Genomic DNA, 23,430 nt, shown 5'->3' on the forward strand with positions numbered 1-23,430 from the left:
AATGTAAGCAATGTCAAATTCATGGAGATCTCATACATGCGCCAGCACAAGAACTTCAACCGCTTGCATCTCCTTGGCCCTTTTGTCAATGGGGACTCGATCTCATAGGCAAGATTCACCCTCCTTCTTCCAATGGTCATAAATTCATTATCACTGCCACAGGGTATTTTACAAAATGGATTGAAGTCGTGCCTCTCACACAAGTTACTGGAAAACAGATTGCTACATTCATCCTCAACTATATCATTTGCCGATACGGTATTCTTGTTTCCATTATCACTGATAACGGGCATCCCTTCAAAAATTAGGATGTTCGTGAACTCTGTGACCACTTCCATATCTCCCACCGTTTCTCCACACCATATTACCCCCAACACAATGGCCAAGCTGAGGCGTCTAATAAGACAATCCTTAAAATCCTAAAGAAGACAGTCGACGATGCTGGCCGTAATTGGCATATTCAACTTAATCCTGCACTTTGGGCCTACCGCACAAGTGTCCGTACACCCACAAGAGCTACACCCTATTCACTAGTCTATGGTTCTGAAGCCATCTTGCCTATTGAGGTCGAGCTGCTCTCTTTACGGGTCTCTTTGCAAAACATCATCACTGATGAAGACTATAGGGTTTCTCGCTTACAAGAGCTGGAACTACTGGATGAACGAAAACAAATTGCTTTTAGTCATCTCAAAGCTTACCAACAACGAATGAGTCGCAGCTACAATCACAAGGTCAAGCCTCGCACATTTGAGGTAGGTGACTTAGTTCTCAAAGAAAATCCTAAAAATCAACAAGACAGAGAGAAGAAGGGCAAGTTCGAACCAAACTGGCTTGGTCCTTACATTATTACAGTAGCATATGGATCTGGTGCATATCAGCTCTCAACTATAGAAGGTGAACCTTTAGAGGATCCTATCAACAGCATGCACCTTCGCAGGTTCTACACATAGCTCTTCAGAGTATCCTAATTCAAAAATACAAAAAAAATAAAAAATTTCAAAAATACAAAAAAATTATAAAATATAAAAAATTGTTACTTGGTGAAAACCTGGCAAACAGGCGCCTTGTGACACAAAAAACATTGAAAAATCAAAAAAGTAAAGAGAAATAATTTCGTCCAACAGTGAAAACCACTTCGGTGGCGCCCTGGGCAAGTACCATGGTGAAAACTAGGTCACCAGCGCCATGCATAGAGACATTGCTCCTCCCTCCTTCAAGATTCTCTTTCATCACTTCACTTTGCACACACTCACAACCTATTCGTTCATAATAAACTTACCCATTCCCATCATGGCTTGTTATTGATCTCCCTAAGATTGGTTAGCCATTCATAATAAACCTCCCTTTTCACATCCCTTTCCATCCATAATAAACCAGATCCTATCTGTGGCTAAGGCAAATCCTACGTCTAGTGATAGGTGTAGAACTGAGAACATCACATGTTTTGAGGAGTACAGTTTTCTTCCAGCTTCTTTCAGTCTATCCGCGCACAATCCGCAATAAAGCAACATTTGCATCACAGATCCGCAATAAAGTTTCGTCTTCTCCGCAATAAGGTATCAGTTTCATGGATTTAGTCAGTTTCAGATGAGACAGCAAAAACAATGGGCTTTAACAAATCAAATCTTTCAACAGACTCAGACAACATTATGGTTCAGTGCTATCTATCCTTTCTGTAAAAGTAAGCATTGTGACCACAATCAAATAAGACTTATACAAGTGACAAGAGACACTAAACTTGAGGACTACAGTGGATGTTGGTGTCGAGTCTTGGTTTTCTTTTGATTTCATCTTTTTTTTTTGGTGACATGTCTTTTAACTTTTTCGGGATGTCTTTGACTAGAAAGGCGAGGATGGGGTATCGTCACCTATTTTTCTTTATTGTCTGTGGATTGTCTCTCAGTAATGCTATGACTTGTCCAAGGATATGAGGACATTGTGAGTCTAGTGTGAACTGGGGCATTCCTTGTTTGTGACTGTCTTATCTCCATGCAAACAGGTACAATGACTTTCTGGGTCAAACATATGCCTCGATTGTCATAACCTATTTTGCCATAATAAAGCTCAATGATGATAACGCACAAGAAGCTCTTTCACTTTCATATCTTCTGTCTTTCATCCCCCCTTTCTTGATTGACTTCCATCATCCTTCTCCAGTCCGCGTAGCCTGCTATCACATGACTGAGTATAATGACACACCAAAAACATTTGCATTTCATGTAGCTGCACCTACATTACCACATATAAGCATTTCATACATACATATAGATATCACAACTGCACCACATCCTGCACACAACACCTATTAGCACAATTTATATTTGCATTATCATATTCATCTGCATTACATACATTCACATTTGCATTATGCATACACATATAAAACATAAAAGAACAAAAAAATATTGCATTGCCTCATATACATATTTACATCCATATTATAAGCATCACATAAAAACATACATCATGAAACATACATCACATAGGTACACATGCATATAGCTGCCACAAAGATGAATCATCTCATATATATATATATATATATATATATAAAGTGTCATGATACAATGATGTCAAAATCATATGGCTACAATCACCCGCAGGTGTCTACAATACAAAAATGGTACAAAATTGATACAAAGGGAGCCCTCTAAGGCTATGATGAACTCCCTCCCTCGGAGCCACCTGGCCTCGGTGGAATCTGAGCCCCTGAAGGACCCGCCCCAGGATCATCCTGCTTGTCTCCTCTATCTGGTGGTGGTGGAGGACCCATGACCCCACCACTCGCTGCCTGTCTCCTCTGGCTCCCCCCCGTAGCTGTCGCTATACGCGACGGTCTATGAAAGCTCCTCGCCCGCTGATCTGGTGGCACTGCACCATAGTAGAGGTCCCTCCAGTAGGCTATCTCCTCTCCTGCCTGCAGGACATAAGCATATCCGGCTCCTGTGTCCTCTGTTGCCTGCCTCCCAGCCCTCAGTGCTGTCTCAGCCTCTATGTAGTGTTGGATAGCCTGATCCCGCTCTCGCTCAGTATCCCTGAGCCTCGTCCTGAGCCGATCCCTCTCCCTCTCCAGATCCTGAATCTCATCTGCCTGGCCCTGGGAGATCTCCCTCAGATCCAGTAGCTCAACCTCCACTGGGTCAACCCCCTCTGCCTCTGCCCCTGCCTGTGGCTCATCCTCTGCGGGTGCCTGCCCCTGTGCCTGTACTGGTACCTGTCTCTGTCCCTGTCCCTGTATCTGCACCTGCCTGGGACCCTGTGCTATTGGCACCTGTAAAGGCAATCCACCGCGACCCCTCACCACCTGAGCCTGCCTCTCCTCTCCACCCTCCCTCCGAGGTGCAACTCACCTCTCTCCAACTACTCCTCTCCTCCTCCGTCGACCTCTGCCCCCATCGCCTCCACCATCATCCTCATCACCACCACCATCTCCCTCTAGTGCCTCTCCTAGATCTGTCAATCGGGGGAATGGATGCTCTGCCCAATATGTTGTATATTCAGCATCCATCCCGGCGTCCTCAATCTCGGGCCACATGTCCCAAGGTAGAGGCATCATCTCCACCAGCTGAGTCACTGCCTGATCATATGACAGTAATGGCCCAAACTGTGCCTGATCCCTGACTGTGCGGGCATACATGCCTGAGCCCCGGGGCATCCTCTGAATCCGGCCAAACTGTCGGCCAACCCTGTCTACCAACTACCTCTCCAGCACATAGGGCATCCGCCCAATCAGGTACCTGCTCCGGAAGGTGTACGGTAGCTCGACTGCGTCATCCTCCCACTGCTCGCAGCCCAGATATGGTCTCCATATGACCTCATCGATGTCATCAATCACTCGCCGCCAGTACTCTAGCCTGCCAATCTGTGGTTGCGATGTGATCATATCATACAAATGTACGAAGCTACACCCATGACCTCTGCCCCTGAAGTGTATCGGTCGGGTAACCGGCTGATGCTCGTAAGCCCATACCTGCAGCAGTGTCACTCCACAGCCCAATCCCACTGATCCATGATAAACAAACTGGTGAAGCTCATAATACAGGTGAGCCAATACACATGGTCCCCAGGCATATCTGGTATGCTGTGTCACCAGCGTCTCCAGTGCTCCTCCCCAGCCCACAGCCAAACCCCGTGTCGCCCTGTCCGGACACAGGAAACCACTTATAGCTCCTCCGATCACTGCCGGCAATGCTAACCCGGTGGCTGTCATGGTGTCCCATGCCACGTGTCCTGCCCTCATCTCCAGTCCAGGGTCCTGGAATACTGGTCTCAGGGCCTCTCTGTCCCCATCTCGATCGTATGGGATCAGCTCCCCATCGATCGGCACCTGCAGAATCCTGTATACATCCTCCAAGGTGACTGTCATCTCACCCATCGGCAAATGAAATGTGCACGTCTCAGAGTGCCATCTCTCAGCCAGCGCAGTCAGCAAACCCATGTTTGCTCGAAACTCAGGCACATACAGCACATGTTTCAAAGCCATCTCCTCGATGGCAGCTTTGTCCTCGAGCGACAACTCAGGTCGCAACCTCTATGTCGACGGGAATCTCTCCCGTGACTCCAGCATCGGCAAATACTCCTGCAGTCAAACAACTCAATCATGTCAGTTATAGTGGCATTCACTGTTTATCACACAATGCTACTCACTATCTAAATGCATATGGCTATCTACCCTAGTGACACTCACTGTTCATCACAAAGTGTTGCTATTTATCCTAGTGGTACTCACTGTTCATCACAAAGTACTACGTGTGTGACACTCCCTGTTCATCACAAAGTGTTACTCACATTTGCACTCCCTGTTCATCACAAAGTACTCTATCTTAATACTCACTGTTCATCACAAAGTGCCTTGATCTATCCTAGTCTTCCTAGAGGACCTGCTTGAGTGTATCCTCTTAGCAGCTTATCCAATCGACAGCGTATGTTCATCACAGAACTACCGATTTGACCTAGAAGATGCAAATTCATACTTTTCAAACGCAAACGCGCTTACATCACATAAACGCGCTCAAAGACTGCATAGACGCGCCTGAAAAACACAGACGCGCCTTCTTGACACAGACGTGCCTATGCTCTGCACAGACGCGCCTAGGAGACACAGACGTGCCTTCTTGGCACAAACGCGCCTGAAAAGCACAGACGCGGCCGCAATTGACGCAGACGGGGGTCCAGACATAGACGCGTCTGGCACAAACACAGACGCGCCTATCGAACACAGACGCGCCTGGCACCAATGCAGACACGCCTAAATGTTTTTTGACACTCTTTGGACCCTAGTCTAAGCACATTTATTACCCTATTCGACATGCATTAATGACAAAATTAAATGCGTCAAAGTACGAGGAGGTTTGGCGGTACTTACCGGCTCTCCTGCCTCTGCTGGCCTCTGAAATTGGCGAACGCGGTCGAATCTGTGAGTGAAAGCCATCGCTGTTGACTACTCCTGCTCTATTTTCGCTCTGCAATATGCTCTCGTGAATGTGTAGATGACAATGAGGATGTATTTTCCCTCGTGGTCTATCTTATAGCCTACCCTAGCCCTTGCCTTCATTTTCTGAGTCAGTCTTCTTTATCCCGTGACTTTGTCACTTTATTCGGTCAATCCATTCTAGCCTTTCTTTCTTATCGAGAGATTGTCTGCAATCTTTTCAGACATTTTCATCTAATCTCTCGAGGGGGCATATCATTCCCATCCTGGGGCAACTCTGTATCAGTTCATCTTATCTTCTTTGAAACAACGCGACAAGTCGCATTGTCTCTAAGAGGGGCAAAATGTAGACACCTAAAATTGTCATGTCTAATTAAATAAATATTTTATTTATTTAATTATCTAAGCTTAATTCTTCTATTAATTAAATAAATCTTTATTTATTTAATTAATTCATTTATCCTCTTCTAGCCTTATTTCTCATTTAAATAAATACATTTATTTATTTAAATTATCATTTTCCTAAATTAAATAAATTTATTTATTTATTTAATTATCCCACTTCTTCTATTAATTAAATAAATCTTTATTTATTTAATTAATTCATTAGCCTTTTCTACCCATGACACATGTCATTCATCTCTTAATTCATACACTACCTACCCCTTTCATTATTTTATTATTTCTTCTACCTACCCTCTAATCATAGCCGACCTCCTTTTACACCTCTCAATCTTATCCCTCCATTTCATATAGTGTCTTCTATATAAGGAGATGCTTCCCTCATTATCAAACCCTAATGAGCTAACTACTTGATCAATTGACTACACTACGATCCTACTTGCAACCACATTCCGTTCTTTGTTGAGCTCTTGTGCATATAAAATCTGAGAGCAAATATATCAAGCAAGATCAATGGAGATAGGAAGAATGGAGATCAAAACCCTATTGGACATGTGATGTTATAATCTTTGTGATTTCATGTGATTTGCATTGTCTTAGGTAATCTTCATATGTTATGGTGGATCTTTGTTGATTGTTAGGCTAGGGTTTTTGTGGTTGAATTCATTTAGCCTTTCAATATTGTTGTTATTGTTATCCATTTTCACCATATACAGATACCACTTAATACTTCCCTATCTCCAGTTATAAGACTTCCTCATAAACCTCCAACAAATTTTATAGAACCCTCAAGACATATAAAACAAGAGATACATAGCGCCATGTTCCTGCCAAGTGTTAGAAATGTAGAAGATAGAGGAGAAAAGGGAAAGTAGAGGGTTGGTAGAAAGGTGGATGTTGATCTTCATGGTGATAAAGTGCGTCATATAAGATTTATTGGCCTTCAAAGTTAATTATTGTCACATGTTTCAAGATCATGCGTATTAGTTTTAAAAAAATTCTTTAAGAAACCTACAGTAGATATTAAATTAAATGATAGATCACATAATATTATCTAGTAATATCTAATTTTATGTCTTCTCGAGACATGTTTTGATGTCCACACTAAACATTTTAAAAGAAAGAATTGAGGTGAAGTGCAAAGCATTTTGATAAGCGAATATTTCCACAATGAAAAGTGCAAAGTATTTTGATAGGCGAATATTTATACTAGGAGTTTGATTAAATTTTTATTGATCTTGTACTATTCTATGCAAGTAAGCTTCATTGGGATATTTCCCTCTCTTTAATGTGAATGTCCTATACTATTTTCACTAGGAAACTTCATATATTAAAATGATTAAGATTTAAATTTTATTTTTTCTTATTAAAGAAGTTACAATTTAATTAATTCTATTTAATTGTTAAATATACATATATATTAGAAGAGAATTATATAAATTTCAACCTTTCATTAATTACAAAAACTTTTGATTTAATATACTCCCTTTTAGTATAACAGTTTACCATGTAAAATTGTATCAATATTACCATTTGCATTTGCTTATATGTATTATAAAAAGACTATTACAAAAAGAATATTATGTGAAACCATGTAACAATTAATATATTCTATGACTAACTATGAAACACAAATAGAAAACGAACAATATGTCATATGAATGACGATGACATATAAATGAATCAAAAAATATGAATGTTATAAATTTGCTTTAAACTATGCAACCTGTGAAACAAAAAATATTTTGGACATTGGGGGAGTATTTGACATACCTTCAATATTGTCAATTGATGTGGAAATGTTTGTATATGAAACAAAAACTATTTTGCACATTGGGGGAGTATTTGAAATACCTTCAATATTGTCAATTGATATGGAAATGTTTGTATTTGAAATCCTAGAATAATTGAATCTTTCATACATTAGTATTAACATTAATAAGAATTGAATTTTATACAACAATACGATTTGTTATTAAAATGAATGATTTAAAATATATAAAAATTTAAATACTAATATAAATAATAATTCAAACTTGTTCAAATATTGATTTTAATAATGGAGTACAACTAAAACCTTTGAGAAAAAAACTAATATGTTAAAATATGGGAGTATTTTTTGTTATGAATTTATATGAAATTAAATATTTATCACTATTAAAATACTTTTATGTTAATAAATTAATAATTATAATTTTAAGTGTAAATAAAATACACATATGAAGAATTATATATTCAATCATAATATTATGAAATTATAAGAATAGAAATTACATCTATTTTAAAAACCTTTAGAAAATTATTTTTTTTAATAAAATATTGATGCTATTAAAGAAATTATATATTTAGAAAATAGTATATTAAACTTATTAAAAAATAACTTAAATACATTCCTCTAAAAACCATTGAGCATAAAGAGAAATCCCTTTATGTATTTTAATGGATGCATTTATTTAATAATTATTTTTAAATTATTTTCTTTAAAATTATTTTATAATTGATTAATTTATTTAAAAGTTGTTTAAATTTTTTTAAAATTTCCCTTTCTCTCTGCTCGAGATTTAATTTAATGAGATTTTACATTTATTTAAAATTTAATATTTTTTAATGGTGAAAATTAAATTTTATATCCACACAAATTAATAACTATTTAAGGTATTTAAGAACATAATGATAATGATAAGTATCCTATTGTGGAAGGAACTAATGATACAACAAAATAGAAGACATTTTTAAATTCATAAAAGGAACACTGAAACGAACAGGAATTTGCAAAATTTTCATTGATATGTTGCGCAAATTTAAAATTTTTGACTGTCGGAGTCCCTATCCCTCCAAAAATTTAAAGCCAAAATGAGGTACGTTATGAGGAAATACAAAAAAAAAAAAACTAGGGGCTAGGGCACTCGCACTAGACGGTGGACCAGTGGTATCCAAGAAAAAAGACAAAAAATTGAAACCCTTCATGGGTAACCCTAAGGATCTTTCCCTTCGTCTAGGTAGAATTCTTTAGAGATAAGAAGGTTTGAGAATTCTTTAAGCCATCTATAGTCTTGAAATTCATCGAGGTGAAACCATTTTCAAAATAAATCCCTACCAATCCACACCCATTTCCTATGTCATGTCAATTTCTTAGCTTTCAGGTTCAAAAGAAAAGTTTGCCTGACCACATTTTGGTGTGGGAGGAGAGAAGCTTGGGTAAATTACTCAGCTAAGGATCCCTACCCCTACTTCTACAAAGACAACAATAGTAATGTCATCCCCAGGGAATTATTCTTTGAACACTCTCCTTAATAGCATCAACATATCCACCATTTTTTCCTCTGAGCTCTAGAAGAGAAGCGAAGAACCGAGAGATAATGTTTGTGTTAACACGATATCTATTATCATTTCTTAAAAACTCCCAGCCCAACATCATCCTCATAGACTCGTTAGTGAATATCCCGACCTCCTTACAAACTGATTGGAGGGTTGGGTCTTTGACGTAACCCAAAAAGGCCCACTGGTCCAACTCATATGTGCTTCTCAACCGGATAGGAGTGTCCATCTTCAGAAATTTGAATACCAAAATATATAGCCTAAAGAATTAAACCAGAGGTAGAATTTCAACTACCCTAAGCTCTAACAATTTGTCTACCAAAGGCGAATTGAAGAAGAAAAAAGCCGAGATCGTCTATAAATAGATCTTGACACTAGTAATTCCTTCACCGACTGTATTAACTCCTTTTTCCTTTAAAACTTTATAATGCTTTTGTATCTGTCAGTAAATCTTTCTCATAAATGGACAAGTGTGTGAAATTGGAAACAACTATAAACCACTACCAATTACTAGATTGGAAGTCGTGTATGCTGAGTGGATCGTAGTTAGAGAATGTCAGTGACAAGACATTAATAAATGTCAATACTCTATTAGGATGAGATTTGATACATGTCTATTGTCTCCAATTCCATTCCGGGAATTTTCTAGAGAACTACGTTCTCTTTAGAAATTTGGGCCGAAATAAAACTTCAGCCATTGATTTACGATCATCAAATAGTTTTAAATCATTGATGGATTTTAGTTACGTGTGATGTGTCGATGAGGTCACACTTATTGATACATCATGCATAGTCCAGACTCGACGTGATGTTCCATTAATTAGATAATGAAAATGGCAATGAATTTATGACATCGCCAATAAAATATTTATTTTTCCATAAATAATGAATTATTAGCCAATAAAATTAAATAATTTTCAAATGGTAGATAAAAATTGCCCATACACTTAAATAATTTTTCCTTTGGAGTATAACTTTTAGCACATACGCTTATATATTTTTTCCTTTAAACGAAAAAAACTTTCTCCTCGTACATTATATATTTTCCCCACACAATAATGAATTATTCGTCAGGATTTTATGGAATTTTCATACCCTAAAAAAATTGCCAATACAAATTAATTTATTTTCCAAATTTGAATTTTTTTTTGCCATCAATATGAAAATTTCCCCAAAAAATAATGTTTGATTCGCCAGCATTTTACGCTTTTTCCTGGGAGGTGGTTTCTTAAAATTATCCTTGGTGATAACATGAATCACATCTTGACCTCCAAGTCATTGAATCCTCTTCCTAGAAGACTTTTCAAAAATAGAAAGTGTGGGTCATTCCACGACAAATACATATCAAACAAATAAAAATACTAAGTGTCAATAGTTATAAAAACAATTTCCATCAATTGTTTAATCAATGTTAGATAAAGAAAATTTGCTTCATGTGCTAACACATTCAACATATGCAACACTTATTTACATGCATCCCATAAATTATCCATTTACATATCATTTAGTACACCAATATTTATACCCACTTCCATACATTTTCTGCCTACCTTGAAATTAAATAGTCAATCCCAAATGGTTCAAGATTGACTCCAAATTTAAAGCTTTCAAAATCAAATTCTCAGTTTTCTAGTTTATTCAACGTGAAATTACTTCTTATAGGAACATAATGACAAATTATTAGTGTATATTTTATTTTCGAAGGGATAAAGAACATATCTATATGTAAGACGTCTACATGTTTGAGAATGTTGTCTTCAAATCTTTGCTCGAAGTCATAAAATTGGCTCACTTAAGTGTTTGAACTAATAAAATATAATACTAGTGATCTAGCAACTTTCTTAAAGATATTTTTAAATATTATCATTGATATAAGAAGGTAAACATTAAGAAGGAAACATCAATATATTCTACATGAACTTCCTACTAGATTAATTCTAAGAGATGGAGAGCAGGAGAGTGAAAGCTAGAAGTGTAGCTAGGGTTTAGGGTTGTTGGGCTGTTGTTTGCTTCGTGCAAATTCATACTAAAGAGGTTGAATTGCACGCAACACAGTCCCATATAATAATTTTGACACTTACGTTACAATGCTTTGAATTTAATGGCCGGCAAACTATATTTAAAGTGATATTCTAAAATTAAATATTTTGGAAAAGCGTATTACATGAATGGTGACATTGATAAAATTTGAAGATGACTGCCATTGTTAAAAATCTAGTGGTGTTGTTCTGTGTGAAAGGGTTAAGAGAAACGTTTTTACTGCACGGCAAACAAGTCCTTAAATATATAATTAAAAATTATGGCCGTGAAATTTTTGGTATGATTTTTTTTTTTAATATATATTTATATTTTATTATATTTATTAAAAAAAAAAAAGAGTTGTTTTAGTATTTAAAGTGTAATTCTAAATGTGTAAATTTTTTGAAAAGTAATGTTGAATATTAAATTTATATTCTAAATTGTAAGCTAATAAATTAGTAAAAGTGATAATGTTGTGAAGGAAAATAACCTTTCTTTAAGAATGATTTAGATTAATATTAGCATTTTTACCAAAAAGAGTTGCAATGGTTACATCAATTGCAATTTATATTATAAAAATGAGCTTGAATTGTAATTAGATGTGGAAAACAAATTCTTTGAGCACAGTACAATCCACCACTCAATTTTTTTAATTGCATTGAAACCATATTTATACCATTGAATTGGCATGCTCAGTTTGTTATTTTGAAAATTATAGTAATTGGATCTTTACAATGAGGAGATTGCGAGAAAATGCTAAAATACTCATACGTTGAAGATTTTTTAATTTACAAGGGAGGGTGAGGTTATCTAGGTTTCTTCATAAAGTCCTAGATTTTTTCTTGTAAATGCATGTTTGAGCTTTCTTTCTTAGAGAAATCTCTAGTATGAAACCTCTACCCCTATTAGTGTTAAAGTATTCTCTTTTTTAAAAAAAAGAAGCTCAAAATTGAATAACCATTTTAAAAATTATTTTGGACTAGTCCACTTCAAAGTACTAAAGAATGGCTAGTAGACTTACCTCTTTCTCTCTCTCCATGACCTCCATAGGCTTCTATCTTCTACTACGATCTATTTTTTCCATCTTAGAAACCAACCTCTTATCAATTCCTCTATCATAATGTTTAATGACTTTATGTCACTCCTTTCTTCTTACTAGATTCATTTCTAAGTATTCTTTACTACTTACTTTCTACTTGTCAATAATAATTGATGCAATACAATTCCTTCATCTCTCCCAGGTTCATTAATCATCTTGTGCTAATTTTTCATTACTACTCACATCCTTGCACATTCTTTTTCTTTAGCTATCTCCATTTTTATCAAATCTAGCTATAACTTCTCTCATCAATTCTAGTAAAACCTTAAATGGATCAAAATATCTTGGTCTCCCTATGTGTGTTACATCTTTTCTACATACCTCCTTGCAATTAAAAGACTTCTTAACAATTGCAATAAATCTAATGGATCCTCTCATAAGATACAATTATACAAGGTAAGACTAGTTATAATACCACATAATACTTCTCTATTATAGCTCTCTAGTTATAATATTACCTCATAAAGCTCCAACAAAATTTTTAGAACCATAAAAACACATAAGAAAAGAGAAAGTTTTGTTTTGATACTAGTTTCTATAGTCTAGATCTAGGTGTCTAGTTAAAGGTGGCCTACAAAGATTACTTTAGTGGCGAAGATTTTTTAATTTACAAGGGAGGGTGAGGTTATCTAGATTTTTTCATAAAGTTCTAGTTTTTTGCTTGTAAATCCATGTTTGAGCTTTCTTTCTTAGATAAATCTCTAGTATGAAACCTCTACCCCTATGAATGTTAAAGTATTCTCTCTTTTTTTTAAAAGAAGATCAAAATTGAATACCATTTTAAAAATTATTTTGGACTAGTCCACTTCAAAGTACTAAAGAATGGCTAGTAGACTTACCTCTTTCTCTCTCTCCACGACCTCCATAGGCCTCTATCTTCTACTACGATTTATTTTTCTAACTTTTATCCCTTCTACGCAATCCATCTTAGAAACCAATCTCTTATCAATTCCTCTATCATAATGGTTTATGACTTTATGTCACTCCTTTCTTCTTACTAGATTCATTTCTAAGTCTTCTTTACTACTTACTTTCTACTTCTCATTAATTGATGCAAGACAATTCCTTCATCTCTCCCAAGTTTGTTAACCATCTTGTGCTAATTTTTCATCACTGCTCACATCCTTAATTACATATGTTCTTTTTCTTTAGCTATCTCCATTTTTATCAAATCTAACTATAACTTCTCTCATCAATTCTAGTAAAACCTTAACTATATCAAAATATCTCGGTCTCCCTATGTGTGCTACATTTTTTCTTCATACCTCCTTTCAATTAAAATACTTCTTAACATTTGCAATAAATCATATAGATCCTCTCATAAGATGCAATTATACAAGGTAAGACTAGTTATAATACCACATAATACTTCTCTGTTATAGCTCTCTAGTTATAATATTTCCTCATAAACCTCCAACAAATTTTTTAGAACCATCAAAACATATAAAATAGGAGAAAGCATTATTTTGATACTAGTTGGTATAGTCTAGATCTAGGTGTCTAGTTAAAGGTGGCCTAATATAGAAGTCTAATAGACCTTTAATATACTCATGAACGCCAAATACAATAAAATTCTAATTTATTTGTAGTAAAATTGGAATTTCCCTTAAATGATTTACAACACTCTAAGAATGAAATATCCTAACTATTTCAAATTAAAAAATATTGGTAATTAATCTACTCTATTTCTTTTATAAATATTCAATGAACTAGTTTTTTCACTAGAAAATCTCAAATCATCGAACAATGTAAAGGAGCTTCATTCTCAAGAGCTTGGCATGTATGTCAACAAAAGTACAATAGTTATTTGAGTCATATTAGACATATTACATCATTTTAATTTTAATTATATTAATGCTTCTTTGTGATTTAAGTATTGGGTTTATTTCTTCAATAAATTATAAGTGCATTAACGAAAAATGTTGAATATGCTAAAATTCAAATTTAGAACCTACTTTGACTACTTAGATTTTGCACCATTAAGTCATTTGCCCTTTCATGATAGAACACTTAAAATGTATCAAGAATATTTCAATTCCAATATACCTTCTAACATACGTTCATGTTAAGATTAACTATGATAATAGTTTCAAATTTGAAACATGACATAATTTGATTCTAATAAATTTTAGATGGTAAAAGTTTTTAGCTTACATCTTTCCACTATTTTGGAAGCAAAAATATTTTACTAATTTTCTGCATAAATAAAAATTTGATAATAGAAAATTTCTCTCTAACAAAATTGTATTGGAATTAAAATAATGATCAACGTGCCCATCAAACATCTAGTTTGAATTGTTAATAATTAAAGATAAATTTACATGTATGTTAACTGCTGTTTAAGCCTAAACATCATGCTTCCTACTCGGTAATTCTAGCGGATAACCTCGCCATCGCTATCGCTGTCAATCTCGCTACTGTCTGCTTGCTTGTCCATGTTTGCAGAGCTCCGAATCTGCTGAATTTGAGGATGCATCTTCCCTTCCAGCATTAGCACCACTTGTCCCATGTTTGGCCTCACCTCCTCATCTTGTTCAATGCATGACAACCCTACAATGCTTGCTCTTCTCACCTCCTCAAGATCTCTCTCCTCTGCAATACCCTCCTCCACGATATTAATCGTGTTGCCGTTGTAAATTTGAGTTGCTGCCCACGCGGGAAAGTAATACTTACTTGAATCTTGCTCTTTGAAATCCAGATTTCTTCGAGCAGAAATGATTTCCAGGAGCGTCATACCAAAACTGTATACATCAACCTTTGGAGTGATGGGAAGACCGGAGATCCACTCTGGAGCCAAATACCCTCTCGTTCCTCTTGTTGTGGTCAGGACGCGGCTGAAATCTCTACCCACAAGCTTTGCCAATCCGAAATCTGCTAACTTGGGTGAAAAATTATTGTCCAGAAGAATGTTCTCGGGCTTAATATCGCAGTGAATGATGCAATCTCTGCATTTTTCGTGGAGATAATGTAGCCTTCTTGCAGTGCCTAATGCGATAACGAATCGGGTTTTCCAATCAAGTACCGTCCGTTTGCTTTTCGAATTACTTGAGAAGAGTAAAGAATTCAGAGAGCCGTTGGGCATGTAATCATAAATCAGAAACCTTCTCGATCCTTGTGCACAAAACCCTCAAAGCCTGACCAAATTCACATGTTGTATGATTCCAAGAGAACTGAGTTCCGCTCGGAATTGCTTCTCATCTTGTCTTGAGCCCTCCATTTTCTTTACGGCCACTAGCGTGCCGTCTATTAGGGTTCCTTTGAACACGGTGCCGAATTCCTAGTTGCAATCCTCAACTCCATGTAGCTAAACATTCTAAGAAAAGAGTTCGAGGGATCTGCATACCTCTCTATCAATCGTGGCTGGTGCCTCTGCCGATGCCTCCACCACATTAATGTTGAAAAGATACCCAAAGCAACGGCGAGAACACCAACAATACCTAGCACTACGTCCACAATAGTAGTTTTTTTTTGTTTGAAGGAGGGCGATTTATTGGCCACCTTCGAAAGTGAAGAGACCGCTACTCGAATAAAAACATTTGAATTGCTTTTGGGTTCACTTTTCTGCATATTTAACAAATCTCCTGACCAGATTTGGCACGGCACTGGCTATCCAGGGGAAAATTTGCACCGCCTGGATAGCCGTGCTTCTTCGGTCCGTGCCTTCTGTGCTTGCCACTTCCTGCAGCATCGTGCAATCCTCTCTCCCGTCCGTGCAACTCTGCGGCTTCGAAGAGTGTGCCCTCTGCTTTGCTGTTAAAAGGAATTACGCTGCCCCTTTAAAAGAAATTAAAATATATTTTCTATGTTTTATTATGATTCAAAGTGAATAGTGAATACGCTTTTACTTATAATTCAAAATCACTAAAGTAAATTATAAGTGAAAGTTTATTCACTTTGAATTATAATTGAAAGTTTATTACGTTTTGAATTATAATTAAATTTAATAAATTTATAAAGTTTTAGTTTTTTTCAATTTTAAATTATAATTACACTATGAATTATGTAATATCTTTTGAAGTATAAATGAAAGCTTATTCACTTATAATTCAAAAGCATATTATAATTCAAAAGCATAATTCACATATAATTACATAATCTACATTTAATATAAATTAAAATATATTTTCTATGTATTTTATAGTTTAATAAACTTTATGCAACTAAGTTTATTCATTCTTATAATTCAAAAGTGAAAAAATATAAAGTGTTTAACTTTTTTCAAAAGTGAAAAAATATAAAGTGTTTAACTTTTTTCACTTTTTAATTATAATCAAATTTAATAAAGTTATTAAGTTTTCATGTATAAAGTTTCACTAAGTTTATTCACTTTTAATTAAATTTAATTAAATTCAAAACGTAATAAACTTTCACTTATAGTTTACTTTAGTGATTTTGAATTATAAGTGAAAGCTTATTCACTATTCACTTTTGAATCATAATAAAGCATATAAAATTTATGTAGTGCATAAAATTTATTATACTATAAAGTACTTAAAAAATATAATATATTTAAATAAGTGAATAAGCTTTCATTTATAATTATGCTTTTGAATTATAATATGCTTTTGAATTATAAGTGAATAAGCTTTCATTTATAATTCATAGTGTAATATCTTTTGAAGTATAAATGAAAGCTTTTGAATTTGAATTATAATATGCTTTTGAATTATAAGTGAATAAGCTTTCATCTATACTTCAAAAGATATTACTTAATTATGCTTTTGAATTATAAGTGAATAAGCTTTCATTTATACTTCAAAAGATATTACATAATTCATAGTGTAATTATAATTTAAAATTGAAAAAAACTAAAACTTTATAAATTTATTAAATTTAATTATAATTCAAAACGTAATAAACTTTCAATTATAATTCAAAGTGAATAAACTTTCACTTATAATTTACTTTAGTGATTTTGAATTATAAGTAAAAGCGTATTCACTATTCACTTTGAATCATAATAAAACATATAAAATTTATGTAATGCATAAAATTTATTATACTATAAAGTACTTATATAAAATATAATATATTTAAATATTATATAATACATAGAAAATATATTTTAATTTATATTAAATATAGATTATATAATTATTTATGAATTATGTAATATTATAATTTAAATTTTAAATTATAAAATTAAATATAGAAGTATATTAAAAATTTAAAAATAAAATACATTACTAAAATAAAAATATATATTAAACATATTTTAATAAATTTATTTAACAAAATATAAACGAATATATAAAATTTAAAATATAATAATAAATAAAAATATAAAAAATATAATATAAATAAAATACATTTAAAAAAATATATACAAAATTTAACAAAAATATAAATAATTTCTTTTAAAGGGGCAGCGTAATTTCTTTTAACAGCAAAGCGGAGGGCACACTCTTCGAAGCCGCAGAGTTGCACGGACGGGAGAGAGGATTGCACGATTCTGCAGGAAGTGACAGGCACAGAAGGCACGGACCGAGGAAGCACGGCTATCCACGCGGTGCAAATTTTCCCCTGGATAGCCAGTGCCATTTGACACGGCCCGGAAGGCGGTTTGAAAGTAAATGCAGTGCACGAGCAATTGAGGAGGCAGACTTTCTGGCAATCATTCTTTGTGGTTGCAGGGTATGTGTAAGCGGAATCAACATCAGGCGACGTGACGCTCGGCTCGAGGAATCCGTCCGTGCTGCCATTTTTGGCATCACAGTTTAAGGGGCTTTGCCGAGCACAGCCACTGAACCACCACTCTCGCGAATCCCAGGCCTGGATGTCTGTGGGGGTGAATCCTTCCACACAGCTGCAGAACTGAATATTGTTGGAATCGCAGATTCCATAAGCGCCGCACAAACCATATACGGCACATTGATCTCTTGGTTGAGACCAGAAGAAGTTCCATATTCTACTGTTATCAAGCAGACCATATAATTGTAATCCTCCAGACTTAGCTAGGACGAAGCGTGAGAGGATGGGCATCGATGTATCTGTGACATACCAACCAGACTTGGTATTTTCAACGGTGATATTGTAGAACCGTATGTCTGTCATTTCTGGAACTCCACTGAAAATTTTGCCGTCCAACGCTCCGCTCGCCCAATACTGTACAGAATTGTTCCATGTTAGCACGAATTGTTTGACCCCAGATGGATCCCCATGAAAGGAGAAAAGCCCAGGAGCAGGATCCAATGAACTTTTCCAAGAGATTAGCTTTTGCTGTCCACCGAACCTCATCCCTGGCAACATGGTGTCAACAGGATAGTCGAAACTCTGCCAAAGAGTTTCAGATTTATTGTCAAAACCGATCTCCTGACCAGATTTGGCACGGCCCGGAAGGCGGTTTGAAAGTAAATGCAGTGCACGAGCAATTGAGGAGGCAGGCTTTCTGGCAATCATTCTTTGTGGTTGCAGGGTATGTGTAAGCGGAATCAACATCAGGCGACGTGACGCTCGGCTCGAGGAATCCGTCCGTGCTGCCATTTTTGGCATCACAGTTTAAGGGGCTTTGCCGAGCACAGCCACTGAACCACCACTCTCGCGAATCCCAGGCTTGTTGTTTATTAGTTCCTGCCATAGAACTATTGGTAAGGGACTCTACGTAACTAGTGATTAATAATTAATTTTTTTGACAAATCAAATTGCAGATATTTTTCTTATTCAAACAAATATTAATCTATATTAATCTTTATTCAAATATAAATGTGAAATTTTTAACAAAATATAATTGAAAAATTAATTTTCTACAATATTATTGGCTCTTTGAATTTCACCCGATATGGGTGATTTTTCCGCTTGGCATTAAATAAAAATGTTAGAATATATTATCTATTTTTTGCGTTTGCTTTTATTGGGTTTGCGATTTTTCATCAATTCATGGTAAACTCTTTCGTGCAAATGATTGGGTTTTCCTCTGTTTTTTTACAATCGTTATCTGTACATCACGGCTATCCAGTTTTTTATCTGCTCTATTAAATCATCTTCGCTGAGGATGGACAAAACATTGTGACTTCAAAATTTAATGCAGATGCTTCAGGTTTTGGAATGATTCGCACAACCAACTGGATTGTTTTGATCTGCACATCTCACTTCTGGTACGCTCCTATTGCAATTCTCTAACATTTGCTGCTACACCCTGCCATTGTTTTAATGCCATGCACTAGGTGTTTTGAAGGCCAAAAACAAACTGTAATTTACCTTTACCTGTAAGATCGCCAAAGGTGCCTGCGACAAAGACCCCAGCCATATTTTGCCATGCACTACTCAATGAGGTTTGTTACAAGATATTCTTTCTTTGCGTAAAATATGGTAGATAGATTAAAAGAAAATTAAGGAAAAAAATACTTGAATGATGAGGATTGTCTTTCCACGCCTGACAAAACTCCAACTTTGTGTCTTCAATAGAAATTTTCAAGTGTCTTTTGTTGTACTTGCACAGACCTTGACTCAGATTCTGATGAAATAGAAGAACCAGAACTCAATCATCCACATGGAAAAGCTGCACATATAGACACGATTCAAGTGTAAACCTGGAAAAACCTCACATAAAGAAATGTATAAGGATTCAGAAAACGCAGGGGAATCTAAAATCAAATACCCACATAGAAAAACCTCACTTAAAGAAAGACATTAGATAGGATTCAAAGGACAAAAGGGAATCAAATTCCAAATACCCACACAGAAAAAATTATTCACAGGACAGAGGGAATCAAAACCCAAATACCCACATTATGAAAAATCTGAACATAAATACATGATTACGGATTCAAAGGACACAAGGGAATCCAAAACCAGATACCCATATGGGAACACAAAACATTAAGATATGATTCAGGTTCTTTTGAAAGAGAAACATATCTAAAGCCATGGGAATATAGACAGGTTGGTCAGTACTGATTTTTAAAAACTATGAAAACAACAATGTTGATTCTTGAACACTATAAAAACAACAACTATTGAATATACAAACTATATTGAAATCTTAATATAATATTTGAAAAGGTAAGTGTTACTCTTATGACGCAGTTGGACTATATTTCATTCAGAATTTCATTCCTATTAATTTCAACATTTGTTTTCAATTGTTCTTACTTTTAAGGATTTCATGTATAACTTACATTTATCTCTTCTCTTTGAGAAGGACTTGTATGAAATTCTTACATTTATTTGTTCTCGTCAACAAACATACTTATAATAATAAATTGCTTTGTCTAATTTTAGTTCTGATAATTTTATACGATTCAAATTAATTATAAAAGCTATTCTGAAATCTTAATTTAACATGCTGTCAATATCATAGCAGAATGATTTGTTTACATATTGTCAATTGTAAATTACATGTTAAAATTTAAACTTGTTTGAATTGGACAATGGCTATCTTGTTATATCGTTGCTGTCTCACTGCTTCTCATTGTTTTTCAGTTGCTTCTTTCCACATATTTTACACTCGTTATGGTATGTCTGCCAAACAACTTTAAATTTTAGTTTAAGTATACAAGAATATCCTCCATACTTTAGGACATTTCTTAACTCTTTTTGGACTGGCAAAAATTATAGTTTATATTGTTTAAGTTCCATTTCTCATATTTGAAGCCATTATCATTGTTCACAATTCCAAGTACTATTACTCTTCAATTCCATTTTCACATAATTTATTTTTTCAATATTTGACTAAAATGAAAAATATGTTAGACTAAGTATTGTAGCAACAATATAGGCGCAAAGTTTCCACAAATGCTGGAAGGAAAAAATGATAATATTATGAAGTGCTAAAAATGCATAAATTCAAACCAACTTGTAAAATGGAGCTAACAAGTCGAGCAATTGTTGGACTGTACAACATCAAATACATGACTAAGAAATAACTCTTAATTAATTGATGTCCACCTTTGCTGCAATAAGAGCAAGGCGTTTTCAACATCCATCCTTTCTTGCAGAGATGGGTCTTTATGTCGTGTCCCTTTCCTGGTCGACTCGACTTTCCTGTACAAAGCCATTCTATCCCAACACTTGGCAACACTATGGTTATTCAACCCACAAAATGTGCATGGTTTTCTAAACCACAAACTTTCTATGTTGTCAACCTTCTTATAATAAAAAAGAACATGGAATAATCAGGCTTGTTATACCTTTGATGGTCACCCTCAGTGCATGCATGTCGAGAAGAATCTGTGTTTGTTCTTCTATTAGACATCTTGCATGTGTCACCACTGCCTGAAGGTGATGTGTCATTGCCTCTCTCAATTTGTGCTTGAGATGGTTCTTCTTTTGGAGAATTCTTTGCGTCCACTGCCTTGGAGCATTCTCCTTCACCATACCCCAATCCTGCATGGCAAGGTCTAGCTTCCACCTTCACAGGTTCAACCATATCATATCCATGAATTCCAAGGCCCTTTCCTTTGTAGCCCATCTTGGTTAACAACCTCAATCTAACACTTTGAGATTATTTCTGAGAATCATTAAGAGAAAAAGAATAGAATGAGAAGAATGAGGAGTTGTCACTGAGTCTGCATCCTTAGCTTTCTTCGACATGCCTTCCTTTTATGATTTCCATTCCTCATACATTTCATCAACCTTGGATTTCATCCCCACATGTGAAGGCCTTATAAAATTCTACAGCGAAGGCAAAAGGAAACTGATTTTCATTATGTGAAGACATCTTGCCTCACTTTGCTTGAATTTTCTCCAAGAATCCCACAACGAGCAACTTGTCAGACCAACTCTGATACCAAACTTGATTTGTAAACTCCTTATTATGAAGCATTTAACAACTATTAGATTCACCAGGATACAGATTTAACTTAAAGATTGTAATAGATGTTGCTTGTGAAAAGAGCAAATGATCACATTATATGCAAGAAAATAAATAAGCTCATGCACAAGAAAAAGAGAGATAAAAGATTTGATAATGGAGTTCACTAGATTCTGGCTATGTCTCTGGATTCGCAAACACGCGTGATCAATGCCATTATTATGATGCAATTGTTTTTACACCATGATGGTTTTTCACCGAGTTACAATCTACTTTCAAGGAAGATTGTTTGCACTACAGGCTCTTCTCGCTTCCGCACTGCGATGACATGATCTATCTAGCAACACGTTTGTGCCTAGCTCCTATATCACCTTTACAATGCTAAACAATGAGTTGCAACTCACTCTCTCAATAGGAGTACACAAATACATTAGGCATCAAGCCTTTACAAACGACTTAGAAGTCGTACAAAATTTCTCTCAAAGCACTCAATAAGTGTTTATCTCTCCATTTTTCTCACAAGAGACCACTTAGCTCACAAAACTCTCCAACAACTTTCACTCCAAACCCTTTACTAAGAGAAAATAAACTCTCCAAGTGTTTTTACAAAGAATGAGAACACATAAGAGTTTTAAAAAAAAAACGTCACCAAAAGATTTCACTCAATTCTCTTACCAAGAGAGCATACCAACTATCCCTTATATACTATTCTCGAGCCAAATATGGTGTTTAACCAATAAACAAATTACATAGCAAAATATAGGCATCGAATTGTTTGGTATTTTACCAATTTGGGCTTGTTGTTTATTTGTTAAACCATCGGCTATGTTGAGGGGCTCGGTTAACTAAGCACAAGCCTTATTTAATAAAGGTTGTCGGCCAAGAATATTTAAAAAAATAAATGCTAACTATACACTTTGAAATTGTTAAATGGCGTAATGGTAGAAATTTATTTTGGTGGATGGGTGGTTGGTGGTTCAACCCCCACTGACCACATTTCCAAACAACCCACCATCTCCCTTAACAAATAAAACTGGCAACGAAAATAGCATTGGGGAGGTTACAAGTTCAAACCCCCCCCCCCAACATATTTTGACCGAGCAAGCAATGACAAACTTGGTGCCGCATGTCACCTTATTATTCTCTGCCATTTGGACATGTGGCAGACTCCCATTGGTCCATGTCAATGCTGAGTCAACTTGCCACCTATGCCTGCCACCTCAGCGTCTTGTTGTGTCATGTTTTGTGATGCCACATGTCATTCTCAGATTGGTCAAACTACCACATCACTCTATCTTGCCATGTCTTGCTGACATCATCACTGGTCCACGTGGTCAACATTTGACCATAGAACTTTGACTAGCTGTAGCTTTTGACCACGAGCTCATTTTGACGCGATTCAAGTTGCAT

The 23,430-nt window shown here is 35.3% G+C and overlaps 2 protein-coding genes across 2 annotated transcripts; both read right to left on the minus strand.

Annotated features, from left to right (window-relative positions):
- Positions 1 to 14,528: 14,528 nt before the first annotated feature.
- LOC131057113 (G-type lectin S-receptor-like serine/threonine-protein kinase SD2-2) lies at positions 14,529 to 15,508 on the minus strand. Its single transcript, XM_059207074.1, has one exon. The coding sequence runs from the start codon at positions 15,349 to 15,351 to the stop codon at positions 14,644 to 14,646; it is 708 nt and encodes a 235-aa protein (XP_059063057.1). The 5' UTR covers positions 15,352 to 15,508; the 3' UTR covers positions 14,529 to 14,643.
- A 330-nt stretch (positions 15,509 to 15,838) lies between these two features.
- On the minus strand, positions 15,839 to 18,752 carry LOC131876775 (G-type lectin S-receptor-like serine/threonine-protein kinase At2g19130). The gene is made up of 2 exons (XM_059222255.1): positions 17,755 to 18,752; positions 15,839 to 16,043 (listed from the first exon to the last, which is right to left on the minus strand). The coding sequence occupies exons 1-2, from the start codon at positions 18,750 to 18,752 to the stop codon at positions 15,839 to 15,841; spliced, it is 1,203 nt and encodes a 400-aa protein (XP_059078238.1).
- Between the last annotated feature and the right edge of the window lie 4,678 nt (positions 18,753 to 23,430).

The sequence above is a fragment of the Cryptomeria japonica genome, chromosome 6, assembly GCF_030272615.1.
Source record: "Cryptomeria japonica chromosome 6, Sugi_1.0, whole genome shotgun sequence".
Lineage (NCBI taxonomy): Eukaryota > Viridiplantae > Streptophyta > Pinopsida > Cupressales > Cupressaceae > Cryptomeria > Cryptomeria japonica.

Bases quoted from the DNA above. Each gene is read 5' to 3' on its own strand.
- LOC131057113 (XM_059207074.1), bottom strand. From the start codon at position 15,351: ATGCCCAACGGCTCTCTGAATTCTTTACTCTTCTCAAGTAATTCGAAA.
- LOC131876775 (XM_059222255.1), bottom strand. From the start codon at position 18,752: ATGGCAGCACGGACGGATTCCTCGAGCCGAGCGTCACGTCGCCTGATG. The intron at 16,044-17,754 runs GTCCGTGCCTTC...TTTCTTTTAAAG, and splicing joins TGGATAGCCGTGCTTCCTCG to GGGCAGCGTAATTCCTTTTA.